Source organism: Podarcis bocagei, assembly GCF_964188305.1.
Source record: "Podarcis bocagei genome assembly, chromosome: 13".
Classification (NCBI taxonomy): Eukaryota; Metazoa; Chordata; class Lepidosauria; order Squamata; family Lacertidae; genus Podarcis; species Podarcis bocagei.
Genome location: NC_138138.1, coordinates 44,470,001 through 44,495,720, shown reverse-complemented (window position 1 = coordinate 44,495,720; position 25,720 = coordinate 44,470,001). Strand labels below are relative to the sequence as shown.

General features: G+C 41.5%; 2 protein-coding genes across 2 annotated transcripts; both read right to left on the bottom strand.

The window, feature by feature from the left end:
• Positions 1-610: 610 nt before the first annotated feature.
• LOC308571929 (vomeronasal type-2 receptor 26-like) lies at positions 611-25,553 on the bottom strand. The gene is made up of 5 exons (XM_081167581.1): positions 25,447-25,553; positions 9,925-10,785; positions 9,184-9,411; positions 7,193-7,319; positions 611-2,239 (listed from the first exon to the last, which is right to left on the bottom strand). The coding sequence occupies exons 2-5, from the start codon at positions 10,759-10,761 to the stop codon at positions 1,338-1,340; spliced, it is 2,094 nt and encodes a 697-aa protein (XP_081023707.1). The 5' UTR covers positions 10,762-10,785; positions 25,447-25,553; the 3' UTR covers positions 611-1,337.
• LOC308571838 (vomeronasal type-2 receptor 26-like) lies at positions 11,856-24,319 on the bottom strand (the record flags this gene model as incomplete). Its single annotated transcript, XM_081167453.1, has 7 exons — positions 23,465-24,319; positions 21,704-21,931; positions 20,680-20,806; positions 19,904-19,982; positions 17,410-18,248; positions 13,445-13,598; positions 11,856-12,261 (listed from the first exon to the last, which is right to left on the bottom strand). The coding sequence occupies exons 1-7, from the start codon at positions 24,299-24,301 to the stop codon at positions 11,856-11,858; spliced, it is 2,670 nt and encodes an 889-aa protein (XP_081023579.1). The 5' UTR covers positions 24,302-24,319.
• Positions 25,554-25,720: the final 167 nt, after the last annotated feature.

The window sequence follows — 25,720 nt, the reverse complement described above, 5'->3', positions numbered from 1 at the left end:
TGCTATGAACTGTGCATGGCTCTTTCTTGCCATATTTTGCAAGCACTAGGGCAGAAATCATTCACACTTTCTTATCTAGTTCTCTGAATTTCACCAAGGAGACCTGATTCAGACAAGATCTTGGGGGGAGGGAACCCAATTAAATGGGGGGTAAATTATTTCACAGTACATAGATAATCTATAGAACTCACTGCCATAGGAAACAATGGTGGAGACAGTGCATTTGCTTTTGGATATGGCTTGAAGGTTTATTCTCAGTGTAAACAAGTGGTACAGTGACAATAAAGTATTTCTATTTCCCACAGGAATCTGATTGGTCAGTGTGAGTACAGGCTGCCGTACAAGATGGGCCATTGACCTGACTCAAGAGGATCATCTTATATCTCTACAATCTTGAGTATGGATAGGTTGAGGATGTAATCTGACTGTGAGCAGTACAGAACAAGAGAAAATAAATGAATACTCGAATATTCCATGGCCTGCAATAGTACAGTTTCACATATCCCATTATGCTGAAAGATGTGAGACAAGTTTTATCTTTGAGAATTAAGGCTAGATACAGATTTGCTTACATGTATATTTTGACAGGGACGCGGGCGGCGCTGTGGGTTAAACCACAGAGCCTAGGGCTTGCCAATCAGAAGGTCAGTGGTTCAAATCCCTGCAGTGGGGTGAGCTCCCGTTGCCCGGTCCCTGTTCCTGCCAACCTGGCAGTTGAAAAGCAGGAAGTGCAAGTAGATAAATAGGTACCACTTCGGCGGGAAGGTAAACGGTGTTTTCGTGTGCTGCTCTCGTGTGCCAGAAGCGGCTTAGTCATGCAAGGCACATGATCCGGAAGCTGTGCGCCTGCTCCCTCGGCCAATAAAGTGAGATGAGCACCTCAACCCCAGAGTCGTCTGTGGGTGGACCTAATAGTCAGGGGTTCCTTTATCTTATATTTTGACAAGAATTGCTCTGAGTCTTCTTGTCAGCACATGCTAGAAGAGAATAATGTATGTGTAAATGTTTGGGTCTTTTCCTCAAAGCAAATAAGTCAATTTTACAAATGAATTTTCAACTATGTGGATTTCGATTCTAGAAAAAAATTATATAAGGCAGCAGCTAAACTTATATTTCCAAATATTCCACTGTAAACACAGAGAAAAACATAACATACAGCAGGTGACATTTTCTCATTTCTTTAATTTTTCTGCCTTATTAGCTGTTCTCTATTGAACTATGGAAATTTGGAGTACATAAAAAATTATATAAGGCAGCAATTGAACATATATTTCCAAATATTCTGCTGTACACACAGAGAAAAGCACGAAAGGGCAAAGGGCAGGTTTATTATTTCTTTAAATTTTCTTCCTTATTAGCTGTTCCCTATTGTTGAGCTCAGGCCTCAGAATGACAATGTAACATTTGGGGAAGAAGATGCAACCCAGCAACCCACCACCGGAGGCTAAGATGGAGAAGATCTCCACAGCTACCATGTATTTTCCCTTGGTGCTCAGGTAGGAAGGAATAAAGGACAGCCAAACACTGCAGAAGACCAACATGCTGAAAGTGATAAACTTGGCTTCGTTGAAACTGTCTGGTAACTTCCTGGCGAGGAAAGCCACAGCAAAACTTACAGTGGCCAGGCAGCTCATGTAGATGAGGACACAGTAAAACATGGCCACAGACCCCTCATTACATTCTAGTATGATTTCTTCTGTCATTGAGTGCATGTCCACATCTGGGTATGGGGGAGAGGTTGCCAGCCACACAGTACATATCCCTGCTTGAACAATGGAACAGGAAAGGAGAATGGAGTGGCCTAGTCCTTTCCCCACCCATTTCCTCATCCTGGATTCTGGTTTTGTAGCCATGAAGGCCAAAACCACCATGAAGGTTTTTGCCAGGACACAAGAAACAGCAGTTGAGAAGATGATGCCAAAAGCTGGTTGCCGAAGGAGGCACGTCACCTTCTCAGGTCGGCCAATGAAGAGCAAAGCACAAAGGAAGCAGAGCAAGAGAGAGATGAGGAGAGTGTAGGTGAGGTTTCGGTTGTTTGCAATGACCATGGGTGTGTCGTGGTGTTTTATAAATGTACCTAGTACCAGAACTGTGATCAGGGAAAGGAAAAGGGAGAAACAGGCTAAACTGATGCCCAAAGGTTCTTCATAAGACAAGAAGCTTATATCCTTGGGTAGACATGCATCTCTGTTCTTGCTTGGATAGTCTTTGTCTGGGCATTTATTACAGTCATTCATATCTGGGGGGAAACAATTATATTAGGTCATATATTTTAGCTTGCTGAAATGTTTACTTTCTGTCTGAGAAGAATAGAGCTCTGTTTAAATCAAAGCACATGTTTAGTACTGCCTGATGCTCTGTAATGTGGTATTGTTGCAATCTAAGCTTTGTCTATCTCATGGATATGTCAATAAACCACATGAGACCGCGAGGGGAAAAGTAGTCCAAAGTGTTTCATTTTGCGCAGAAGGTTCAGCTGGGAATAACTCCCTAAAACAGCTAAATGTCATACAAAGAGACTTCCGGGTTGGCACCTCTGGCAATGGCGGACTTCCTCCGATCGGGAGGAATCCGCTCCGTGGAAAACAGGGTCTGAACCGCCACGGCGAGGCGGAGACCCATCAGAAACCACAGGCGGGAGAAGCCTGTGGATGTGGGATTCAGCTGGCACCTTTGCGCCGCCTCTACTCATGGGGAGACCCGATTTCGGGGCTCCGGAGCAATGTGGGGTGAGTGGCGCGGTGCCTTGAATCGACTGCTTCTTTCACGGAGTGAAGCCGCATTTCTTTTAATTTTAATTTGGCACTGAAGCGGGAAGGTCTAAACAGGAAGTCTGCCTTCCGCTTTTTGTAAATAGATTGAAGCAAAGACACGGCAAGCTAGAGCTTAGAAAATCATTTGTAAAGGATCAATTTTCATCATTTAAAATTACTGTACCCCCCTTGGAAGCAGGAGAAGAGGGGGGAACTTTTTCTGGACTGATTAAACTTGCAAAAGACAAGCAAAAAAAAGCAATTCTCCACCGTCCTGAACCTGGGAGCGGGGTGTCAGGACAGACGTCTTCGGGAAGTTCATTGACTATAGACAAACGTCTTTGACAGATAGTTAAAAGAAGAGAAACATATTGATTCCATTGTTCCCCTTTGCATCTAAAAGGAAAAAAAAAATATTGACTAAATATCTGAAAAAGGAAACTTTGTTGTTAGATTTGCTTTAAAAAAAGAAAGAGAGAGAGAGAGAGATGGATACAAATAGAAGCTTTTTCCCCTAGAGGGAGCTTGTGAAACTGTTATTAAATTCGAACTGGGAAGCTTTGCAGCTGCAATAGATTAAGATCGTGGGAATAGACTCTGACCTTCAACAACAATGTACTCGGAGGCTCTGGTGTTGGCCTTTTGTAAGACAAGTGCTTTATTGGAACAGTTACATGAGAAGATGGATTTGATGACTGTTGGGATCGGAAAGTTTGGACAGGCAGTGGGCACTTATCTAGAACCCACTCAGGAATTAACTCAGGAGTGTGCTTTGACAGATCAGATGAGGGAGGAGGTTGTTGCTGGACCTAGTGAGGCAGAGAGTGTGGCCCAACAGGAACATGAGTTGTTGGACTTGACGAATGAACCTGGAGAAAGCCAGATTTGGAGAGACAGAGTTCTGTTTGGTTTGGAGATGGGGGGCTGGATAGACCCCCCTATGCAGGGATTTTTTGACCTTTCAAGTCTGGCTTTGGGCCCGGAGGCGTTCGGAGTTGTGCGGGCCCTTAACTTTGTTTTTATATATATATATAAAAATTTTTATTAGGATTTTCTCAGGGTTTTTTTAGAGAAACACAAAAACATAAACATACACATCAACACTACACACAAATAACACATATAATTTTAAAACCTTATTTTCTTAACCACTTTCCCGGACTTCCCCCACCTCCCCTTCTTGCATCCCAATTCCAAAATTTAGCTCAGCAAGTTCTTTATACCCAAATTATCCCTTATTAATATTTTACTTTATTCGTCTTATTTAGCCAATTTTAAACTTCTAAACCTCATTTTAATACTCGACATTAACCCCCTTTTCTAAAGTCGACCCAAATTCCCTTTCATGAAATTCCCAATTATTAAAATAATTATAAAACAACCTAACAAATGAAAACCTATAATTGTACCCCTTTGGATTCCAAAACTCCCCCCCCCCAGTTTCAATCCCCAGAAATTGTCCTTCAGTCTGTCAGTTCTCAGCCTGGATCTATCACGTCAGAGGCCCTTAAATCTCTTTCAGTCCCTTTCAGCCGGTTTTGTTGACAGTCCTTTATGTTGAACATCAGATCTCGGAGCATCTTTGACCCGGTAGGGTCTATGTTTTTTCCAACCAGGCCTCTATACTCTATACTCTCTTTTTAAGTCCAAGTGTCCCAAATGTCCCAAACATTCCAGTTTTCGCCTTGATCAAATTTGTAATCCATGGGTCTTCCGGACTCCCCATAGGGAAAAATCCCCAATCTTCATTCTCCATTTCAAACCAAATTTCCGTCTTCCAAACCTTGCTTTCCTTATATTCCAACTTAACAGGCCTCTGGTTGTCCTTTTTCACTTGCAGCGTTTCAGCTCCTCCTTCGCATTCCTCCAAAACGGCACATATATCTTCCTTTCCAGCTGCAGATTTTTCTTGAGTCAAGTCCTTAACCACTTCAGCAGATTTGTTTATTTTAAAGATCAAGGTTGTAAGATTTGTAGCCATAACATCGCTCTGCTCTTGCAGCTTTCCCAGGAAATCAAGCACTCTATCCAACTCTGCCTGTGTTTTTCCATCAGCAGCCATTGTAATATCTCAGAACCCCCTCTAGAGGGATTCTGGTTACTAAGTGTTCTTTCTCCAACAATCAGGTTATTTTGTTCTTATTTCCTCTCTATTTTCAAAAGCTTAAAGTCCAATGTAACAAAAGTAGCCGGCACAAGTAGCAAAGAACAGAATTTCCTGACTTTGACAGCTCATTTGACAGCTGTCAAACTCTGTAAATATCTTCTACAGGCTCTCTCGCGGATCGCTCCCAGATCGGGGGGGGGGGGGTTACATTTCAACTCTAACGTTCAGTTCTAATCCTCCAGTAATAAACTTATACATCCAAGTCGTGAAATTAAAAATTTCTGGCTCGAAGAGAGGAAGACAGTCTCTCGACTTTAGTTATCTAATTCTTGCTTTAAATTGTCTGCAACGGGGGGAGGTGGACTTCCTTTTGGCACCTCCCCTGGTCGTACCGAATTCAATTGAAAAAGATTTTTAATTCCAATTTCCGTATTACTCACGGGTTGTTACTTTTTGTAGTCCAAATGATCAAGGAAAGAAGTCAGCGCTCTCCAGCCATGGCTTGCGGCTTCACTCCGTGGAAGAAGTGGTCTACTCACAGCACCACGCCGCTCTCCGCCACCCACCCCGAAGCCTTTAAAAAGGCTTCTTTGCAGGTCGGAGGGGGCACAAATGGTTTCTGAGGGTCCCCGCGATGCCCCCCCCCCGCCGTGGCAGGACCCCTCTTCCACCAATGTTGTAAAAGTAAATGTTGGGAAATGTTGTAAAAGTAAAGAGTATTAGAAAAATGTTGGAATGAAATTATTTGGCCTTAGCAGAAATGTTAAAAAGAATTATGTAAGAATATGTCATGGTTAAGAGAATTTGGTATAAATAAGACTTAAATTTTAAGTTTTAGGGCCTTTTATGGTAAGATAAGGTTAAAATAGATTAAGGTAATTTAATGACAGAATATTTAGGAAAGATGGAAAGGATTTGCTGAGATAATTAACAACTAGAATACAAAAAAGGGAGGTGTGAGGAGGTCGATGAAACAAGGTAATGACAGTTAATGATTTGGGAATATTGGATTTGTTTTTAATTTTTTTGTCTATTTTTGCTTTTTGCTTTTGATGTATTATGTGTTTTTTTCCTCTCTTTTTGACCTTGTTTTTTTATTAATTTGTATTGTTTAAATGTTATTTGTTTTTTCCTTCCTTTTTTTCTTTGTTTCTTTGTAATCTTAAAATTTTCAATAAATATTATTTAAAAAATAAAAATAAATGTCATACAAAGAGTTTCAAACAGTTTTATACATTTGGCACAAATTCCACACATTCCATTAAGTTTAAATTTCCTATCCAATTGAAATGCTTTTTCCCCCTCACCCTATTTCTCTTAAGGAACTCTTAAGGAACTTTGTTGTCTCCTTATGATTGGTCCAAATTACAGTTTAAACAATTGAGCTTCCTCGTGCTCTGCTAAACTTTTATTGCAGGATTAGATTTCACTTTAGTATTGTCCAGTGGTACCTTGGGTTACATACGCTTCAGGTTACATACACTTCGGGTTACAGACACCGCTAACCCAGAAATAGTGCTTCAGGTTAAGAACTTTGCTTCAGGATGAGAACTAAAATGTTCCTGTGGCGTGGCAGCAGCAGGAGACCCTATTAGCTAAAGTGGTGCTTCAGGTTAAGAACAGTTTCAGGTTAAGAACGGACCTCAAAAACGAATTAAGTTCTTAACCCAAGGTCCATTGTATTTCATTACTACAGTATTCTTGAATTTAATTGGTTCAGGGCTATGTGGTCCTGTAAGTGCTACAGCCAGTGCCATTGCCATCTGAATGTTTATTCACACTAGCCTGGGTGCAGCCTGTGTAAGTCAGAAGGAGTGGCAAGGCCTCCTCTAGATATGCTCAGGACGCAAGGTAGAAATGTGCAAAGAAGCATTCTTGGCAAATCACATCATGGTAAACTCTCATCAGGAAACCAATGTCCCCACTGTGGAAGGACGTGTGGATCCAGAATTGGCCTCCACAGTCACTTACAGACTCATTGTTAAAACCGTGTTTAGGGAAGACAATCTTACTCGGCTATGAGTGATAGAAGAAGAAGAAGAAGAAGAAGAAGAAGAAGAAGAAGAAGAAGAAGAAGAAGAAGAAGAAGAAGAAATGTTTTGAACCACATACCATCCAACTACTCTCAGTGCATGGTCATTTCCATTTGATTGGCATATTTAGACTATCTTGAAGGCAATGATCACAAAGAGGCAGGATCACGCACGCACAAACACGCGTGCGCATGCACACACACACACACTATTTTGAAAAGTAAACTCAGATGTCCTTACATCATCTTTCAGTTATTAGTGCTGAGTCTGGATCTATTTAATCCATTTATTTCTCCTACCATGCTGGTTTGCAATCTTCCCCTCTGCGCATGGGATGCAATCGTAGCAGCAAGGTGGCTGTCCCTCCTTCACTTTCTTGCTGGATCCTGGAAGACATCTCTCAGTACAGAGAGAAAGAGGCCGAGTCTATTCCGTAAATGAAAGTGCAGAAGGATCAGCAAGAGAACAATGAGTTTGGAAATCTTCATGTTCCTGGGCCCCTCTCTATGTTACTAAACTGAGTCAGCATATCAGCAATATGTAGAATGGCTATTTTTTTTTAGTAGTAGAAATGTTTGAAGTACAGTGGTACCTCGCAAGACGAATGCCTCACAAGACGAAAAACGCACAAGTCGGAAGAGTTTTCCGTTTTTTGAGTCGTTCCACAAGACGAATTTCCCTATGGGCTTGCTTCGCAAGAAGAAACGTCTTGCGAGTTCTTGCGAGTTTGTTTCCTTTTTCTTAAAGCCGCTAAGCCGCTAAGCCGTTAATAGCCGCTAAGCCGCTAAGCGATTAATAATAATAATAATAATAATAATAATAATAATAATAATATCTTTATTGTCATTGCCCCCTTCGGGGACAACGAAATTACTTGGCTGCTCCATAAAAACACTAATTAAACAATGCAGTATAATACAGCAAGGGAGATTAGATGACTTTCAAAGTCCGGGCTTCCCATTCAGGGCCGAGATCGCTCTGGAGAAGAAGCTGTTCTTAAGACGGCTCGTTCTTGTCTTCATTGACCTGTATCTCCGTCCCGACGGCAAGAGCTCGAAGAGACAGTGACCAGGATGTGATGGATCTTTTACTATGTCCAGTGCCTTCCTATGGCACCTTGTGGCATAAATCTGCTCTAAGGTGGAGAGTGGGCAGCCAACAATGCTCTCTGCTGCCTTAACAACCCTGCACAACCCCATCCTGTCCTGGGTAGTACAGCTTCCCTACCACACACATAAGCCATAATTGAGTACACTCTCAATGGCACAGTGATAGAAGGCAAGCAGCAGTTTCTGCGGAAGATGGTTTTTCCTTAGAATTCTCAAAAAGTACAGTCTCTGCTGCGCCTTCTTCACAAGCCCCCTTGTGTTGACACTCCAGGACAGATCCTCTTGTAATTCAGTGCCCAAAAATCTGAACGTTGTTACCCTCTCCACACAGACCCCATCAATCAAAAGTGGCTGGACGTTGCTCTTCTGTCTCCTAAAGTCCACCACAAGCTCCTTTGTCTTCCTTGTATTAATAGCCGCTAATCCGCTAAGCCGCTAAGCCACTAATAGCTGCTAAACTGCTAATAGCCGTGCTTCACAAGACCAAAAAACCGCAAGATGAAGAGACTCGCGGAACGGATTAATTTCGTCTTGCGAGGCACCACTGTAATTTGATATCCCTCTATTGTTCTTGTATGTGAAGGTATTGTTCCCCACCTGTTAGCCAGAAAGGTGAAATCTTGGGGCTTATCTATCCTCTTTTCTTCAGTATTTTATAATTGTTAAGAAATATTTATAAAATATTAATAATATAATATAAAATATTTATAAATATAATAAAATAAAATATTTGCCTTTATTCCGTTAGTGACTTCTAGCAGTAAGCTTTTGGCTCTTAATCTACTTGGATGAAGAAGAAGAAGAGGAGGAGGAGGAGTTTTAATTTGATATCCCATTTTATCACTACCCTAAGGAGTCACAAAGCGGCTAACAATCTCCTTTCCCTTCCTCCCACACAACAAGCACTCTGTGAGGTGAGTGAGGCTGAGAGACTTCAGAGAAGTGTGACTAGCCCAAGGTCACCCAGCAACTTTATGTGAAAGAGCGGGGATGCAAACCCGGTTCACCAGATTACGAGTCTACCACTCTTAACCACTACACCACACTGGCTCTCTGTATGCATTGGTTATGTTCTACACAGGAACATGCAGTTTCAAAGACAGTGAGTAGACATGCAGGTGTATGATCATTGCTTAGGTAATATTGAATTTCTTTGGAATTATCTAATAATGTGGTCCTACCTGATTAAACCAACTGTGCCATGTTATGGCATCTTCATCAAGGATGAATGATTGGTCTCCAGAAGTTTGCGGATCTATCCTCCCAACGCTCACTCTGTGCAAACTTTGGTTGGAGAATATAATCCAATTGACAATATCTAAGCTAGATACCACCTCTCCATTCCGGTTGATGAAGACCACATCTCCGGCCGTATTATTAAATGAGATACTTCTCAGAAAGTGATGGAGCTAGATAGAAAAGAGAAAAGGCAATTGTTTGGAAAAGGCAGGGTGGAGCATTTCCCCCCCCTCTTCCTGTAGGAAAAACCTACAGCAATTGGTGGGGGTGATTCAGTCAAGTGTTAGTGGATTCAGGTCCAAGCATGGAGAGACCATCAATTTTCTCTCTTCCACATCCCTCTCTCTCCCTCTCCATTTTTTTACAACCTTTCTTTATCTACCCTCCCCACACCTCTTTTCCTCTGTCCCTCTTCATCTCTGGAGACGCCACAGTGGTGTGCAACCACTTGCTCTGAGGGAGGATTTTGTGTATATGGGATAGAGAGAATGCTGAACATCTCTCTCGACCATTACTGACGCTTCATACCTGTGAATGCAGTAACATATCAGTGGTCTGCAACTTCTTTCATAAAAGCGCTTTTTCATGTCTGAGATGAATGAGCAAGATGACAACACTTTGGAAACCCATACCTTGTGGGAGAATAACAGGCCTCTTCAAGTTGAGGATGTTTAGCCTATTACCTGCCAAAAGTGTGGATTCGGATTCTTCCCTCTCCCTCTGTATGCCATTCCTCTGTGCCTGAGTCCGGATGTGGACATGACATGTAAAGCATGGGCCATGGCATATACAGCATTGTGGATACTGTAACTGTGGCCTGTCATGCTCATTTCAAAAAATGATCCAGGAAGGTTCTCCAGCTTCTCTTCTCCAGTGCAAATATTCCCCTCAACCTTGTCTGAAGTGATATCTGGGAATACACATCCAAAAGCCTCTTGCCAGAAGTCCCTGATAAAACCGTCCCCATCTGTGCTGGAAGGGTTTCTGTGCACAACATACTGATGAAATCCTGGTGGGTTTCTGAAGTGAATTTCAAAGGATATAGCACCATTGAATACTCCTGAATCCCAATTCCTTTGATAGACAAATGAAGTGAACTCAACCTGGGCTGTTATTATCCATACTTTACTTTTTATATTGTATGTCATGTCATCATGTTCTGATAGGTATGGAAGAAATCTCATAGTTGCCATGGAATAAGATTCTCCATAGACAACTATTACATTAACTGTGCTGCTAAAAATTTTATGATTTATACTTGCCCCCTGTTGTAGCATGCCATCTATTTCAGAAATAAAACTTAAAGTGGGGACTTTTTCCAGGAATGCAAAGCAGACACCACTCTTGGTAAATATTGGAGAGATGGTTTGCAGAAATCTTTCTCCATTCTCATTGTCCATTGCAGCGACTCCAATCCACGTCCACCTGAAATGCAGAAGCAAAGAGAGAATTCCCTCATACTGAAGGGCTTCTGAGGCTGCCATCTGGTAGAAGGGAAGCCCTGGGCTTTTATCATTCATCACCGGAGCAGAGCCATAAATGAGCTAAAAAGTAAATGGAAGAAGAGAAGAGACAAAGTAGATTCCTTTCGCAGTATTCATATAAATTATGTTAGTCAAATATGCCCTTTGCTAATGTTTCAGGGTTTGTTTGCCCCTCTCTCAGTTTTACAAAAGACACACATGCAGATGAGCTGAAAACTAGGATCATCTCCCTTTTCTCATTTTTCAACCTTTGATTTGATGACTGGAAAGGGAACTGTGTCTGTTTTTTTTATTATTTTTATGAATCTTTTTAACACATTGCTGTCTGGAGCAGGGCATTGTGTCTACTTCACTTAAAAACAAACTTTTTTATGTCATTGCAAAATTTGGCAGGGTCTTGTACAATGGATAAAACTGGATGGGGGAACATACCATGCCCCAAAGAGCAGATTTCCTGGACATTAACTGGCTTTGTCAGAATTGCAACTTGGGTTAGATGCACATTTCTTCTCTGCAGCTTCGTCTTTCTTCTTCATGATGCACATGCCCCATCACACAGCAAAACTGTCCTGATTCTTCTCAGACTTTATTTATGAGCATTTATTTCACTTGTGAATCAGCTGCTAACTACTATCATTTTCCTCCTGCAGAACTGGTTTCTATCTGCAATTTCCCATAACCTCTCTGTGTCTTTCATAATGTCGGGTGTGCTAAAGAGGAATAGAATAGGCTCCTACCTGTAAGGTTTTTGTAGCTGTAAGCATTTCCCCTACTTTCCCAGCAGCTTATTTGACATGCCCTCCTGCACTAATTTTTCCATTGGCACCTAAAATCTTATTGATTTTATCCTGTAAGCAATTCCCCCTTTCCATCAGCAACTCATTTCAGATACCCTCCTAATTCAGCAGAAAATGATGCAATATGTTAAAATGTTGGTGAGAGAAAAGCCCACTCTCCCATCATTGGCCTTTGGTATATACTATAAGTGATCTAAATGTGTGTGTGTGTAAGACAGGGGAAAGTTACATATTTTTTCAGGTATTGCAAACTTTCCCTTTATTCAGGTTTGTCTGTCTGTTTGTTTGTTTGCTTATATTACAATTATGTACCACCTTTATTTTCAAAGGAACTCAAGGTGGTGTACATGGTTGTCCTTCAATTTCATCTTCACCCTGAACTGATGCCGAGGAACCTGCCTCTTCCTCTATGCAATCTAATAGAGGTATTGTACATAGGTGTCCTACCTGTGGAATCTTATAGATATCCAAAAGAGTGGCCACATAAAAGGAGATTTTAGAATCCAGTCCCCCAATGACCCCAGTCAGATTATTTTCGACATCACATATATAGTTAGGGACAAATTTCTTCACCATGGATAAAAGCAGCAGTGTGGCAAAATATGTGCTCCTTGCACTGATATAGCTGTCATATAAGTGGAAGCCCAAGGTGATATTGGGTAGGATGTGGGGGTCTTCGTTGATCTGCTTGACTGCAAATGCCAAGGCCACGATGTGCTGGTAACCCTTAGGCACCACCCTAAAATGAGAGTTGCAAACTGTATCAGCAGAAACTTCAACAGATCTTTCCTTTTACACAATAGTTAATCATACTGAGTTCAGGGGGGTTTACACTCTGCGCATTCTACTGTTGAATAGATCTTATCAGTAGAAAGTTCTTCCTGATGTTTAGTTGAAATTTCCTTTCTTGTAACTTGAATACCCTGATTTGGAGCAAGAGAAATCAAGTGTGTTCCATCATCCTGGTGACAGCCCTTGGGATATTTGAAAATGGCTATCATTCCTCCCCTCCGTCTCATCTTAGATAAACATACTAAACCCCCTCATCCATTCCTCATGAGGCTTGGTTTCCAGACCATCTTTGTTGCCCTCCTCTGCATATGTTTCAGCTTGCTAATACGTATCCAGAACTGGATACAGGACTCCAGGTGACCAAGGCAGATTAGAGGAGTACTATTGCTTTCTTTGATCAGGACACTATACTTCTGTTGATGTAGATCCCTTGAACCTTTCCACATGAACTACTGACAATCTAAGTGTTCCTCATCTTAGATTTGTGCATTTGTCCCTATTGGAATTCATGTTGTTACTTTTGTCCCAAATTTCTAATTGTTTAAGGTTTATAGTATCTAGAGCGAATGTGGGGCTCATGGGACGTCTTCCCTTACATGTCTGAGGTCTTTTTCTGACACTTACAAAGTCTCTGGTCTCTCTGGTCTCTCTCTTCAGTGACTTCATTTTCATGAGTCAGTGATGGTCGCTGGAATTCACTAAATTCTATACTTCATAATAAGTACCTTTCAGTGCTGAAACAAACTTTCGTCTAAGTTCAGAAAATGAAAGCATCAGAACCTTCAGTTTCAGAGCAGGTTTTTAAAAATTTGTTCTTACTCACACTCTCATAGTTCAGATAAAGTCTATCAAATTTGCTGTTCAAAAGGCCTCTCCCAGACACACAAACGTGCATATATTTCAATACATTTATATTCATTTCTCTATCCAGAAATGGAATTTCTCCTGTATTCTCTTAATTCAGACGAGATTCCTTCCAGTTTTTTGCCCCAGCATAAGTCCCATTCATATCTAAAGTGGATTTCCCCAGGTAAAAGTGTAAACATTTGCTGCCTGACTCATTATTCTGAGGCTGCAACTCTAGGTTTGATCATTCCGTGGATGTAATAAATGAGTGGCTTAGTTCTTACACAAGCTCTTCAGGCAGCGCTGGTGGGGGTTCCTCAGTGAATGTTGCTGGAGAGGCGAGGAAGCCACCATGGGAAACAATGCCACCAATGAGGAAGTCTCCTGGCTGATGATATGTGTGAAGTGGGTGGTGTGGACCTTGGAGGATGCATTTCGCTATGTGTGCCAGACATACATTGTAAGAAATCACTTCCAGCAGCAAGAACACTAAAACCACCATTCTCAATACAAAGGCAACTGTCTGTTCTACATGGAACCCATGATTTCTCTGGCAATATTATAATTAGCTTCTCCAAAATAAAAATTGTCTCATTTGAATGGTAGTTAAGTTTCCTGAGATGATGCAATCTGGCAGGATGTAAGATCAGACTTGTGGATCCCAGACCCTATTTAAATTATTCTGGATAATGTTAGTATCCTTTCCGTTACTTTTGCAAGTGGCCCCTGAAAGTCCAGAGGGATTTTTGAGCAGCAGCAGATTTAATTATAGCCCTGTTGATAACCAAGCTGGAATTTAGTTATTTATTCAATGCTTGTGAACCCCTGTGGAATTGCTGAAGAAAATGTGTTTGTCACATATTCAGAACTATTGTGTTAAATTCCCTTTCAGTGGATAATAAGGGGCCCGTGGTGTATTGGTGAAGTTAGAAGTTCATAATAGAAGACCTTGTAAACAATGAGGTCTCCAACATGTAGTACGGTGTTTTCAGCATCTTGAATTTTGACTGAGTGGACCTCGATCCATATCACCCATGTGGCAATGACCCCTCACCACTTTTCTAGGGGGGACTGTTGTGTTCCCTCACTCTGAGCCTCCTTCCCCTATGGCCTAGGCACACAAATTTGCTGGCCTTCAGAGGGGAATTCTCCTTGGCTAGTGGATATCAAAGGGGAGGGGTCTTTCCAACCCAAAAGGCACCATCAATGGGCCCTTCAGTGGTGCCTCCTGGAGCGCCATGCCTTGCTGGCTGTGGCTATTGGCTGCTGCCTTGTCTGGCCTGGCAGTGAGCTTTAAAAGGGTGGTTGCAGGAGGCTCTCACAGCATGGCTGGGTGAAGAGCGACAACCTCCCACCCTTTTTACTTCCATTCACAATTCAGGTCAATTAATTTTCGTGCTTGTAAAATGTATTTTCCTTTTCAGGTCATGATCTAACATAGCTTTTCTTCCTAAGTGTCATTCCATTTAACCACTTCATTTTTCTTCTTCCTGCTGACCTTGTTGTGGCTTCTAACAATTGCCGTATTTGGAGATGGGGAGGAATTCGCCTGTAGACAAATTGGCCATAGGTTTTGCCTTCACTGTAGCAAAACTTCAAAACTTTTTGGTGGTTAAGCCATTGGGTGTAACCCCAGTCTTCAAGCATTGGTTGAAGTAGCGCCCCACCAAGTACCGAATGAGCGATGTATTCTGGGTACCCCATTAGCTCTACCTGCACCCAAAATTACCTTATACAATCAGGAGAGGGAAAAACCTCTCCTTATTCATTTCTCCTTATTCACTTCTCCTATATACTTTTCCCACCATATGTAAATGCATTGAAACAGTGAATTAAATAACTGACCATTCTGAGACAGGCAAAATCAGCTGCTAGAGGTAGCTACGTCATGCTGACTAATGGTGGGGATGGACCTGAGAGGAAACCTGCACAGAAAGCCTTGTTGAAAGGCTTCTGATTGCAGTCTTTACCTCCTTCTTCTTCAAAGCATAAATGGCTGGGTTTTGCAAGGGGGTGACACAGATATGGAAGACAGAAAACACTTTATCGATCATGAACTGGGTTGATGGAGGCAGGTAATTAAACAAACAGAGCCTAAATACATGGTGACCACAATGAGGTGAGAGGTGCATGTGGAGGCAGCCTTGGTGGTCCCTTCAGAGGGACCCTGGGAGCAGATTGTTTAGAGAATGAATCCATATGAGATGAGCAGGCCAATAAAAGAAACTAGTGACAAAATTCCACTGTTGGTGACCATCATGACCTCCAAGGGATTTGTGTCAATGCAAGCCAACTTGATGACTCTGGAGAGCTTGAGTTGGTGCCCCATGCCCTCCTGTATGACTCCTTTTATAGTGGCTTATGTAAACTCTCTCCTAATTCTGTCAGCCTATGTCAGCTGGTACCGTAGGGAGAAAGAGGATTCTTGAAATCTCTCAGACCCCACAGTTCATCCACACCCAGGTGAGGGTGTCAAGATTCACAAAGTTGCTGAGTCTGACTTTCCTGCTTTTTGGTGAAGTTTAATTGTTTACAAATACATTCAGTGATGCTGATGTCTCTGGCTTCATCTGCAAACTTATGCATTTTATTTTTTAAATATGTATTCTGCTTCACTTCGGCTAGGGCAGGGGTTGGGGATGTGTGGCACTCCAGATGTTGATGGATTCCAAAACTCACCAACCTCAGTCAGTATGGAAAATGGTCAGCAATGATGAGGGTTGGAGTCTAGCAATATCTGGAGTCTAGCAATATCTGCTCTAGGGGGATTGAAAGCATATAACAAGAAAAGAAACAATATGTTTTACTGTGTTTCTATATCTGCTGCAAGCCGTCCATAGTGGCTGGGGAAACGCAGCCAGATGGGTGGGCTGTAAATAATAAAATTATTACTATCAGTATCATTATTAGTCCTACTTCCTTCCATTCCTTTCTCCACCTGAATACCTGGACATTCTGCAAGGGGGGGCATAATCTTACAGACACTCATTAACAAGCATAGTTAGCTTTCTGTATAACAGTACAGATGTCTACTCAAAAATAAGTGTTTTAAGATTTAATGGGCCTTACTCCCAGATAAGTGAGTACAAGGTGGCAACGCAGGGTCTGGTTTATGGTAGAAACTAAGAGAAAGCAGTGGCTTTGTGCCCTTAAGAGCTGTATAACAGGAAGTATAATTTAGAGGTTAAGCCTGGATTCTAGAAAGCTGAGGTCCGTTATGGGAATACACATACAACCTTAAGTCTCTCTGTCCTCTTTGATTCCACTTTCAATCTGATTAAGCTCTGGTTTACTTGTATTCTCCATTCATCATGGTTAGGTCTAATCAATTTTATCTACTCATCAAACATTTGCTGAAGGATGCCAACAGTCAGTGGAAAGTCCAACAATATACTTGCCACAAATATAATACATATTTGTATTAAGAATATAGCGTTCTGATCCATCACTTGTGTTGTGGCTTTGTCGTATGCTTTGCCCAGTGAACTGTGCATGGTTCTTTGCTGCCATCTTTTCCAAGCACCAGGGCAGAAATCATTCATACTTTCTTTTCTAGTTCTATGAATTTCACCAAGGAGACATGATTCAGACAAAATCTTGGGGGGAGGGAACCCAATTCAATGGGGGGTATATTATTTCACAGTACATAGATAATCTGTAGAACTCACTGCCATAGGAAACAATTTTGGAGATAGTGCATTTGCTTTTGGATATGGCTTGAAGGTTTAATCTCACTGTAAACAAATGGTACAGTGACAATAATGTATTTCTATTTCCCACAGGAATCTGATTGGTCAGTGTGAGTACAGGCTGCCGTACAAGATGGGCCATTGACCTGACTCAAGAGGATCATCTTACATTTCTACGATCTTGAGTATGGATAGTTGATGATGAAATCTGACGGTGAGCAGTAGAGAACAATAGACCATAAATGAATACTCAAATATTCCAGGGCTGCCATAGTACAGTTTCACATTATGCTGAAAGCTGTGAGAATTAAGGCTAGATACAGATTTCCTTACATGTATATTTTGACAAGAATCGCTCTGAGTCTTCTTGTCAACACATGTTGCAACAGAATAATGTATGTGTAAATGTATGATTGTTTTCCTCAAAGCAAATGAGTCAATTTTACAAAGGAAATTTCAACTACGGGAATTTGGAAAAATTAGAAAAAATTATAAAAGGGAGCAGGTGAACTTATATTTCCAACTATTCTATTGTAAACACAGAGAAAAACACAAAATACAGCAGGTGACAGGTTTCTCATTTTTCCTTCTTATTAGCTGTTCCCTATTGTTCAGCTCAGGCCTCAGAATGATTATGTAACATTTGGGGAAGAAGATGCAACCCAGCAACCCACCACCGGAGGCTAAGATGGAGAAGATCTCCACAGCTACCATATATTTTCCCTTGGTGCTCAGGTAGGAGGGAATAAAGGACAGCCAAACACTGCAGAAGACCAACATGCTGAAAGTGATAAACTTGGCTTCGTTGAAACTGTCCGGTAACTTCCTGGCAAGGAAAGCCACAGCAAAACTTACAGTGGCCAGGCAGCTCATGTAGATGAGGACAGAGTAAAACATGGCCACAGACCCTTCATTACATTCTAGTATAATTTCTTCTGTCATTGAGTACATGTCCACATCTGGGTATGGGGGTGAGGTTGCCAGCCACACAGTGCATATGCCTGCTTGAACAATGGAGCAGGAAAGGAGAATGGAGTGGCCTAGTCCTTTCCCCACCCATTTCCTCATCCTGGATTCTGGTTTTGTAGCCATGAAGGCCAAAACCACCATGAAGGTTTTTGCCAGGACACAAGAAACAGCAGTTGAGAAGATGATACCAAAAGCTGGTTGCCGGAGGAGACATGTGACCTTCTCAGGTCGGCCAATGAAGAGCAATGCACACAGGAAGCAGAGCAGGAGAGAGATGAGGAGAGTGTAGGTGAGGTTTCGGTTGTTTGCAATGACAATGGGTGTGTCGTGGTGCTTCATAAATATACCTAGTACCAGAGCTGTGATCAGGGAAAGGAAAAGAGAGAAGCAGGCTAAACTGATGCCCAAAGGTTCTTCATAAGACAAGAAGCTGATATCCTTTTTTTTTTCAAGCATGATTTTTTTATTAGTTTGCATTATACAAAATACATAAAAGAAAATTCAATTCTCATTTTCACAGATTTCTGGTATGACTTCCTTCAACCTTTCCACAAATCATCCGTAATAGTCTTTTATGTAGGTTCGCATTTCTTAGTTTGTATTGCCATTATCGTACTAGTTCTTCCGTTTCTCTATAGACAATACCCTTTACCTTTTACAGAGCTCCTTTAAAGCCCACTAGTGTTATCTGTCCATCACTTAGATTTTCCAGATATTCCGTAAAACTTTCCCAATCCTTAATGAACCTCTGGTCTTTTGAGTATCTAATTTTCCCTGTCATCTTATCCATCTCCGCATAATCCAATATTTTTGCTCTCCATTCCTCAACTGTCGGCAAGCCCTCAGATTTCCAATTTTGAGCTAATAGGACTCTTGCAGCCGTTATTGCATACTGGAAGAGCTTGTGATCTTTCTTCTTAATCTCCCTTCCTACCATTCCCAGCAAAAATGCCTCGGGTTTTTTAACAAAAGTATATCTTAGAATTTTCTTCATTTCGTTATATACACTCTCCCAAAACTCTTTAACTTTTTGGCATTCCCACCACATATGGTAGAAGGACCCCTCCCTTTCCTTGCACTTCCAGCATTTATTACAAGTTCCATACATTTTAGCTAACTTTGCAGGAGTCATATACCATCGGTAAAACATTTTCATTAGGTTCTCCTTCAATGTCACACAAGCTGTAAACTTAAGATGTTTTTTCCAGAGTTTCTCCCATTCTTCGAAATATATATTATGACCGATATCTCTAGCCCAGTGTGTCATGACCGACTTTACTTCCTCGTCTATCAAATTCCATTCCAATAACTGATTGTACATTTTAGATAGAGTTTTATGACTATTATTCAATATCTCAGTCTGGAATCTAGAATCTTTGTCGGCATATCCTTTGTCTTTAATATCTTTCCTAAACATTGCATTTATCTGGAAATAGTGCATCCAATCATAGACTTTCTCTTTGACCTCATCGTAAGGCTTCATTTTCCACTTTCCTTCTTTTTTCACTAACAGTTGTTCATAGGTAGCCCAATTATCTCTCATATTAATCTTTTTAACACTCATGACTTCTAGTGGCGATAGCCAATGGGGTGTTTTGGGTTCTAACATATCTCTATTCCTCTCCCATACCTCAATCAATGGACCTCTAAAGATATGATTTTCGAAGCCCCTGTGTACTTTTCTCTTCTCATGCCATAAGTAGGCGTGCCACCCAAATCTGTTAGTCAATCCCTCTAGGTCTAGCACTTCCTTATCTTCCAATCTTATCCATGTTTTGACCCAGCATAGGCATGACGCCTCATAGTATAGTTTCAGGTCTGGCAGAGCAAAGCCCCCCCTTTCCTTCGCATCTGTCAGCAGTTTAAATTTTATTCTCGGTTTCCTGCCCTGCCAGACAAATTTTGAGATCACTCTCTGCCAGTATTTAAATATCTTTGTACCTTTGATTACAGGAACGTTCTGAAACAGAAATAACACCTTTGGGAGCACACTCATCTTGATTGTGGCTATTCTGCCCCAGAATGACAGTTTCAACTTGCCCCACATTTCAATATCTTTCTTGACTCCTTTCCATACTGGAGAAGCTGATATCCTTGGGTAGGCATGCATCCCGGTTTCTGCTTGGATAGTCTTTGTCTGGGCATTTATGGCAGTCATTCATATCTGGGGGGAAATAAAGAAATTAGCTCATATCATGTCAACTTTCTGAAATGTTTACTTTCTGTCTGAGAAGAAAAGGGCTCTCTTTAAATCAAAACACATATCTAGTACTGTCTGGTGCTCTGCAAAGTGCTATTACTGATTTTAATTGGTTCAGAGCTGTGTGGTGCCAAAGGCAGAGCCACTAACATATAAATGTTTATTCACACTATCCTTGATGCAGCCTGTGTAAGTCAGAAGGAGTAACAAGGCCCCCTCTAGATATGATTTGAACCACATACCATCCAATTACTCTCAATGCATAGTCATTGTCATTTGATTGGCATATTTAAACTACAGTGGTACCTCAGGTTAAGTACTTAATTCGTTCCTGAGGTCCGTTCTTAACCTGAAACTGTTCTTAATCTGAAGCACCACTTTAGCTAATGGGGCCTCCTGCTGCTGCCGCACTGCCAGAGCCCAATTTCTGTTCTTATCCTGAAGCAAAGTTCTTAACCTGAAGCACTATTTCTGGGTTAGCGGAGTGTGTAACCTGAAGCGTATGTAACCTGAGGTACCACTGAAAGGCAATGATCACAAAGGGGCAGGATAATGCATACAGTAGATTATCTATTTTGAAACGTAAAATCAGCTGTCCTTACAACACCTTTCAATTATTACTGCTGAGTCTGGATCTATTTCATCTCTTTATTTCTCTTACCATCCTGCTTTGCAATCTTCCCCTCTGCACATGGGATGCAATCGTAGCAGCAAGGTGGCTGTCCCTCCTTTACTTTCTTGCTGGATCCTGGAAGACATCTCTCAGTACAGACAGAAAGAGGCTGAGTCTATACCATAAATGAAAAAGCAGAAGATAACTCTTTTTTAAAGACTAATGTATCCATTCCTAATGCCCAGTCACTTGCTCTTTACATCTTTCCTCTCAGCTCTCTCCTTCTCTCTCTCAATCTTCACCACTTCTCCTGCTTCCTCCTCTTCCACTTATGAACTTAGAAACTAGCTGTCTCCTGGACCTGCTGCTGTCGGTTCCCATTTTCTTGCTCTAGTATTATTATACCTCCCTTTCCCAACCAGCTCATTCCTCCACCTTTTAGCAAGAAAGGTGAAATCTTGGGGCTTATCTATTAATGCATCCTCTTTAACTCAGTTTGAAATCAGTATTTTGTAAATGTAAAGATATCCTAATTCTTATGTTTATATTAATATAGATTTCTGTTTTTACTTAAAATTCACATTGCACTCTTCCAGAGGAAAGGAAAACCCATTAGTTACTCCAACTAACCACTTATGTGCACTCTCTGACGTAAGATTGCTTCAAGGTCAAACAGATCATCCACTTCATATTTTCCTGGTCTTTCACCACGTACACCCTCTTGTGCAGGCAAAATAAATGCAGAGGCCCTGATTGGCTGGGGAAAAACCCTGCACTCCTATCTCCAGGCCTTTTCATAGAAAAACTGGTATTTGACCTAGATCAAAGCACCCATATTCACATGAAGGCTCTCTGTGTTCTGTTTTGTATCATCCTTAATAAAATATTTTCCTTTACTCCTGTAGTGGCTTCTAGCAGCAAGCTTTTGGCCCTTAATCTAGTACTTGGATGCATTCATCATGTTTTACATAGTAACTTGCAGTTGAAAAGACAGTGAGTAGACATGCAGGTGAATGATCATTGCTTATGCAAGATTGAATTTCTTTGGAATTATCTAACAATTCGGCTCTACCTCATTAAACCAACTGTGCCATGTTATGGCATCTTGATCAAGGATGAATGAATGGCCTGGAGGAGCCTGTGGATCTATCCTCCCAACTCTCACTCTGTGCAAACTTTGGTTGGAGAATATAATCCAATTCACAATATCCAAGCTAGATGCCGCCTCTCCATTCTGGTTGATGAAGACCACATCTCCTGCCGTATTGTTAAATGAGATACTTCTCAGAAAGTGATGGAGCTAGATTGAATACAGAAGAGGCAATTGTTTGGAAAAGACTGCAGGACCCATCATTCTGCCCGGATGCTGAGGTCCAGCGCCGAGCGCCTTCTGGCGGTTCCCTCACTGCGAGAAGCAAAGCTACAGGGAACCAGGCAGAGGGCCTTCTCGGTAGTGGCGCCCGCCCTGTGGAACGCCCTTCCAGCAGATGTCAAAGTGATAAACAACTACCTGACATTCAGAAGACATCTTAAGGCAGCCCTGTTCAGGGAAGTTTTTAACGTGTGATATTTTACTGTATTTTTGGTTTTTATGGAAGCCGCCCAGAGTGGCTGGGGAGGCCCAGCCAGATGGGCGGGGTATAAATAATAAATTATTATTATTATTATTATTATTATTATTATTATTATTATTATTATTATTAAAGCAAGGAAGAAGGGCTACCCCTACGCTATCCATATTATCAGTTATCAGTAATCAGTCTATTCAATATATATTCATATATGCTTACACATAATCAAGGATGACAGTATTTTATAATCCATTTTGAATGAGAGGGAAGCTGTGCCTTAGCTAACTGCAAACTGCTTGGAACAGCAAAGTTAGGAACCGACCTTTCCCCTACAAACATCCATGTACCCTGGACAAGAGGAGACGTGAATCAGAGATTCTGGTACAAATTCCCCTCAGATACAGGCTAAATTAATCCACAGAACAGGAAGAGCGAAACCACAACATCTCCAAACTCCCTGTCCTGTCATAACTGGGGGAAAGGTTAGACTAAGCGTCACTGCAAGTATCGGAAAGCAGAACTAGAACCCGGTGCTTGACCAGTGCTTGACCAGGAGCTGGTAGCGTGACAACAGCTTGCTGATTGGCTGATTCTCGCTGACAATATTGTGAGTCCCTCATGGTTGTCTCATGATCTATGATTTGCTGTGATTTGCTTAGGTATAAAGACCTCTGGATTTCTGTCAATCGGGGTCCCAGTTCCTTTTGGAAGCGATTCCAAACTGGGTCCTTATTGCCTGGCAATAAACTTCACCTTCTTATTCTCCATTGCTGAGTCTGCCTGATCCTTATTTTGCGCTTGGCCAGAAACCACTAACTTTCACGTGCTTCATTATTAGAGCAAGAGGTGGGTGGTGATACAGTCAACTGTGAGTAGAGTCTGGTCCAAGGATGGAGAGACCACCAGTTTTCTCTCTTCCACATCCCTCTCTCTCTTTCTCCCCTTATTTACAACCTTTCTTTATCTCCCCTGCCCCACACCAATTTCCCTCTTTCCCTCTTCATCTCAGGAGACACAACAGTGGTATGTGACCACCTGCTCTGAGGGAGGATTTGGTGTATAAGGGATAGAGAGTATGCTGAGCATCTCTCTTGGCCATGACTACTGCTTGTTATCTGTGAATACAGTGGCATCTCAGTGACCTCCCAACTTCTGTCATACAAAACCTTTTTTTTCTCTGAGAGCAATGAGCAACATTTGGAAACCCATACTTTATCAGAGAATAACAGGTCTCTTCCAGTTGAGGATGTTCAGCCTATTACCTGCCAAAACTGCAGATTCTGATTCTTCCCTCTCCCTCTGTACGCCATTCCTCTGTGTCTGAGTCTGGATGCAAACATGGCATGTAAAGCATGGGCCATGGCGTAGACAGCACTGTGGATACCGTAACTGTGGCCTGTCATGCTCATTTCAAAAAATGATCCAGGAAGGTTCTCCAGCTTCTCTTCTCCGCTGCAAATATTCCCCTCCACCTTGTCTGCAGTCATATGTGGGAATACACATTCAAAGGCCTGTTGCCAGAAGTCCCTGATAAAACCGTCCCCATCTGTGCTGGAAGGATTTCTGTGCAGAACATACTGATTCAATCCTGGTGGGTTTCTAAAGTGAATTTCAAAGGCTATAGCACCATTGAATACTCTTGAATCCCAGTTCCTTTGAAAGACAAATGAAGCAAACTCAATCTGGGCAGTTGTTATCCATACTTTACTTTTTATATTGTTTATCATGTCATCATGTTCTGATAGGTATGGAAGCCATCTAAAAGTTGCCATGGAATAAGATTCTCCATTTGCCACCATAACATTAGCTTTGCTGCTAAGAATTTTATGGTTTATAATTGCCCCCTGTTGTAGCATGCCATCAATTTCAGAAATAAAACTAAAATCAGGGATTCTTTCTAGGAATGCAAAACACACACCACTTTTGGTAAACATTGGGAAAATGATTTGCACAAATCTTTCTCCGTTTTCATTGTCCATTGCAATGACTCCAATCCACGTCCACCTGAAATGCAGAAGCAAAGAGAGAATTCCCTCATATTGAAGGGCTTCTGAGGCTGCCATCTGGTAGAAGGGAAGCCCTGGACTTTTATCATTCATCACCGGAGCAGAGGCATAAATGAGCTAAAAAGTAAATGGAAGAAAAGAAGAAACAAAGTAGATTCCTTTCGCAGTATTCATATAAATTATGAGCTGAAACCTGTTAGTCAAATATGCCGTTTGCCAACGTTTCAGGGTTTGTTTGCCTCTCTCTCAGTTTTACAAAAGACACACATGCAGATGAGCTGAAACCTGGGATCATCTCCCTTTTCTCATTTTTCAAGCTTTCACTTGATGACAGGGGACTGGGACTGTTTTAGTTTTGGAAATTTTGTTAACACTTTGATGACTGGAGCAGGGCATTGTGTCTATTTTACTTTTAAAAAACCAAACATTTTTTGAGTCATTGCAAAATTTGGCAAGGTCTTCTACAATGGATAAAACTGAGTGGGGAACATACCATGCCCCAAACAGCAAATTACCTAGACATTATCTGACTTTGTCAAAACTGCAAGTTGGATCAGATTCATATTTTTTCTCTGGAGCTTCTTTCTTCTTCATGATGCACATAACCCATCACACAGCAAAACTGTGCTGATTCTTCTCAGACTTTATTTATGAACACTTTTTTCACCTGAAGAACTGGATTTTATCTTCAATTTTCCATAACTTCTTTGTGTTTGGTGCAATAAAGAAGAATAATTATGGTACTGGAACCTACCTGTCAGTTTTTTTAGCTATAAGCAATTTCCCTCCTCTTCCCCAGCAGCTTTTTTGAGATGCCCTGATCACTAATTTTACTATTGGCACCTACCTGTCAGCTTTTATCCTGTAAGCAATTTCCCCTATACCCCAGTTATTCAATTCAAATACCCTCCTAACTAAGCAGAAAGTACTGCTTAACCAAAAAGCAGCTGGTGAGGGAGAAGCCCACTTCCCCATCACTGGCCTTTGGGATAACAGTGTTTTAGATGTGTGTGTAAGACGGGGAGGGGGGGATGTGACATTTTTTCTGGTATTGCACATTTCCCGTTATTGATGTTTGTTTCTTTATATTATAATTATGTACCGCCTTTATTTTCCAAAGATCTCAAGGTGGTGTACATGGTTCTCCTTCCAATTTCATCTTCACCCTGAACTGATGCTGAGGAACCTGCCTCTTCCTCTATGCAAGCTAATAGAGGTATTGTACATAGGTGTCCTACCTGTGGAATCTTAAAGATATCCAAAACAGTGGCCACATAAAAGGAAATTTCAGAATCAAGTCCTCCAATGACCCCAGTCAGATTATTTTCAACATCACATATATAGTTAGGGACAAATTTTTTCACCCTGGATAGAAGCAGCAGTGTGGTAAGATATGTGCTCCTTGCATTGTTGTAGCTGTCATATAAGTGGAAGCCCAAGGTGATATTGGGTAAGATGTGAGGGTCTTCGTTGATCTCCTTGACTGCAAATGCAAAGGCCACGATGTGCTGG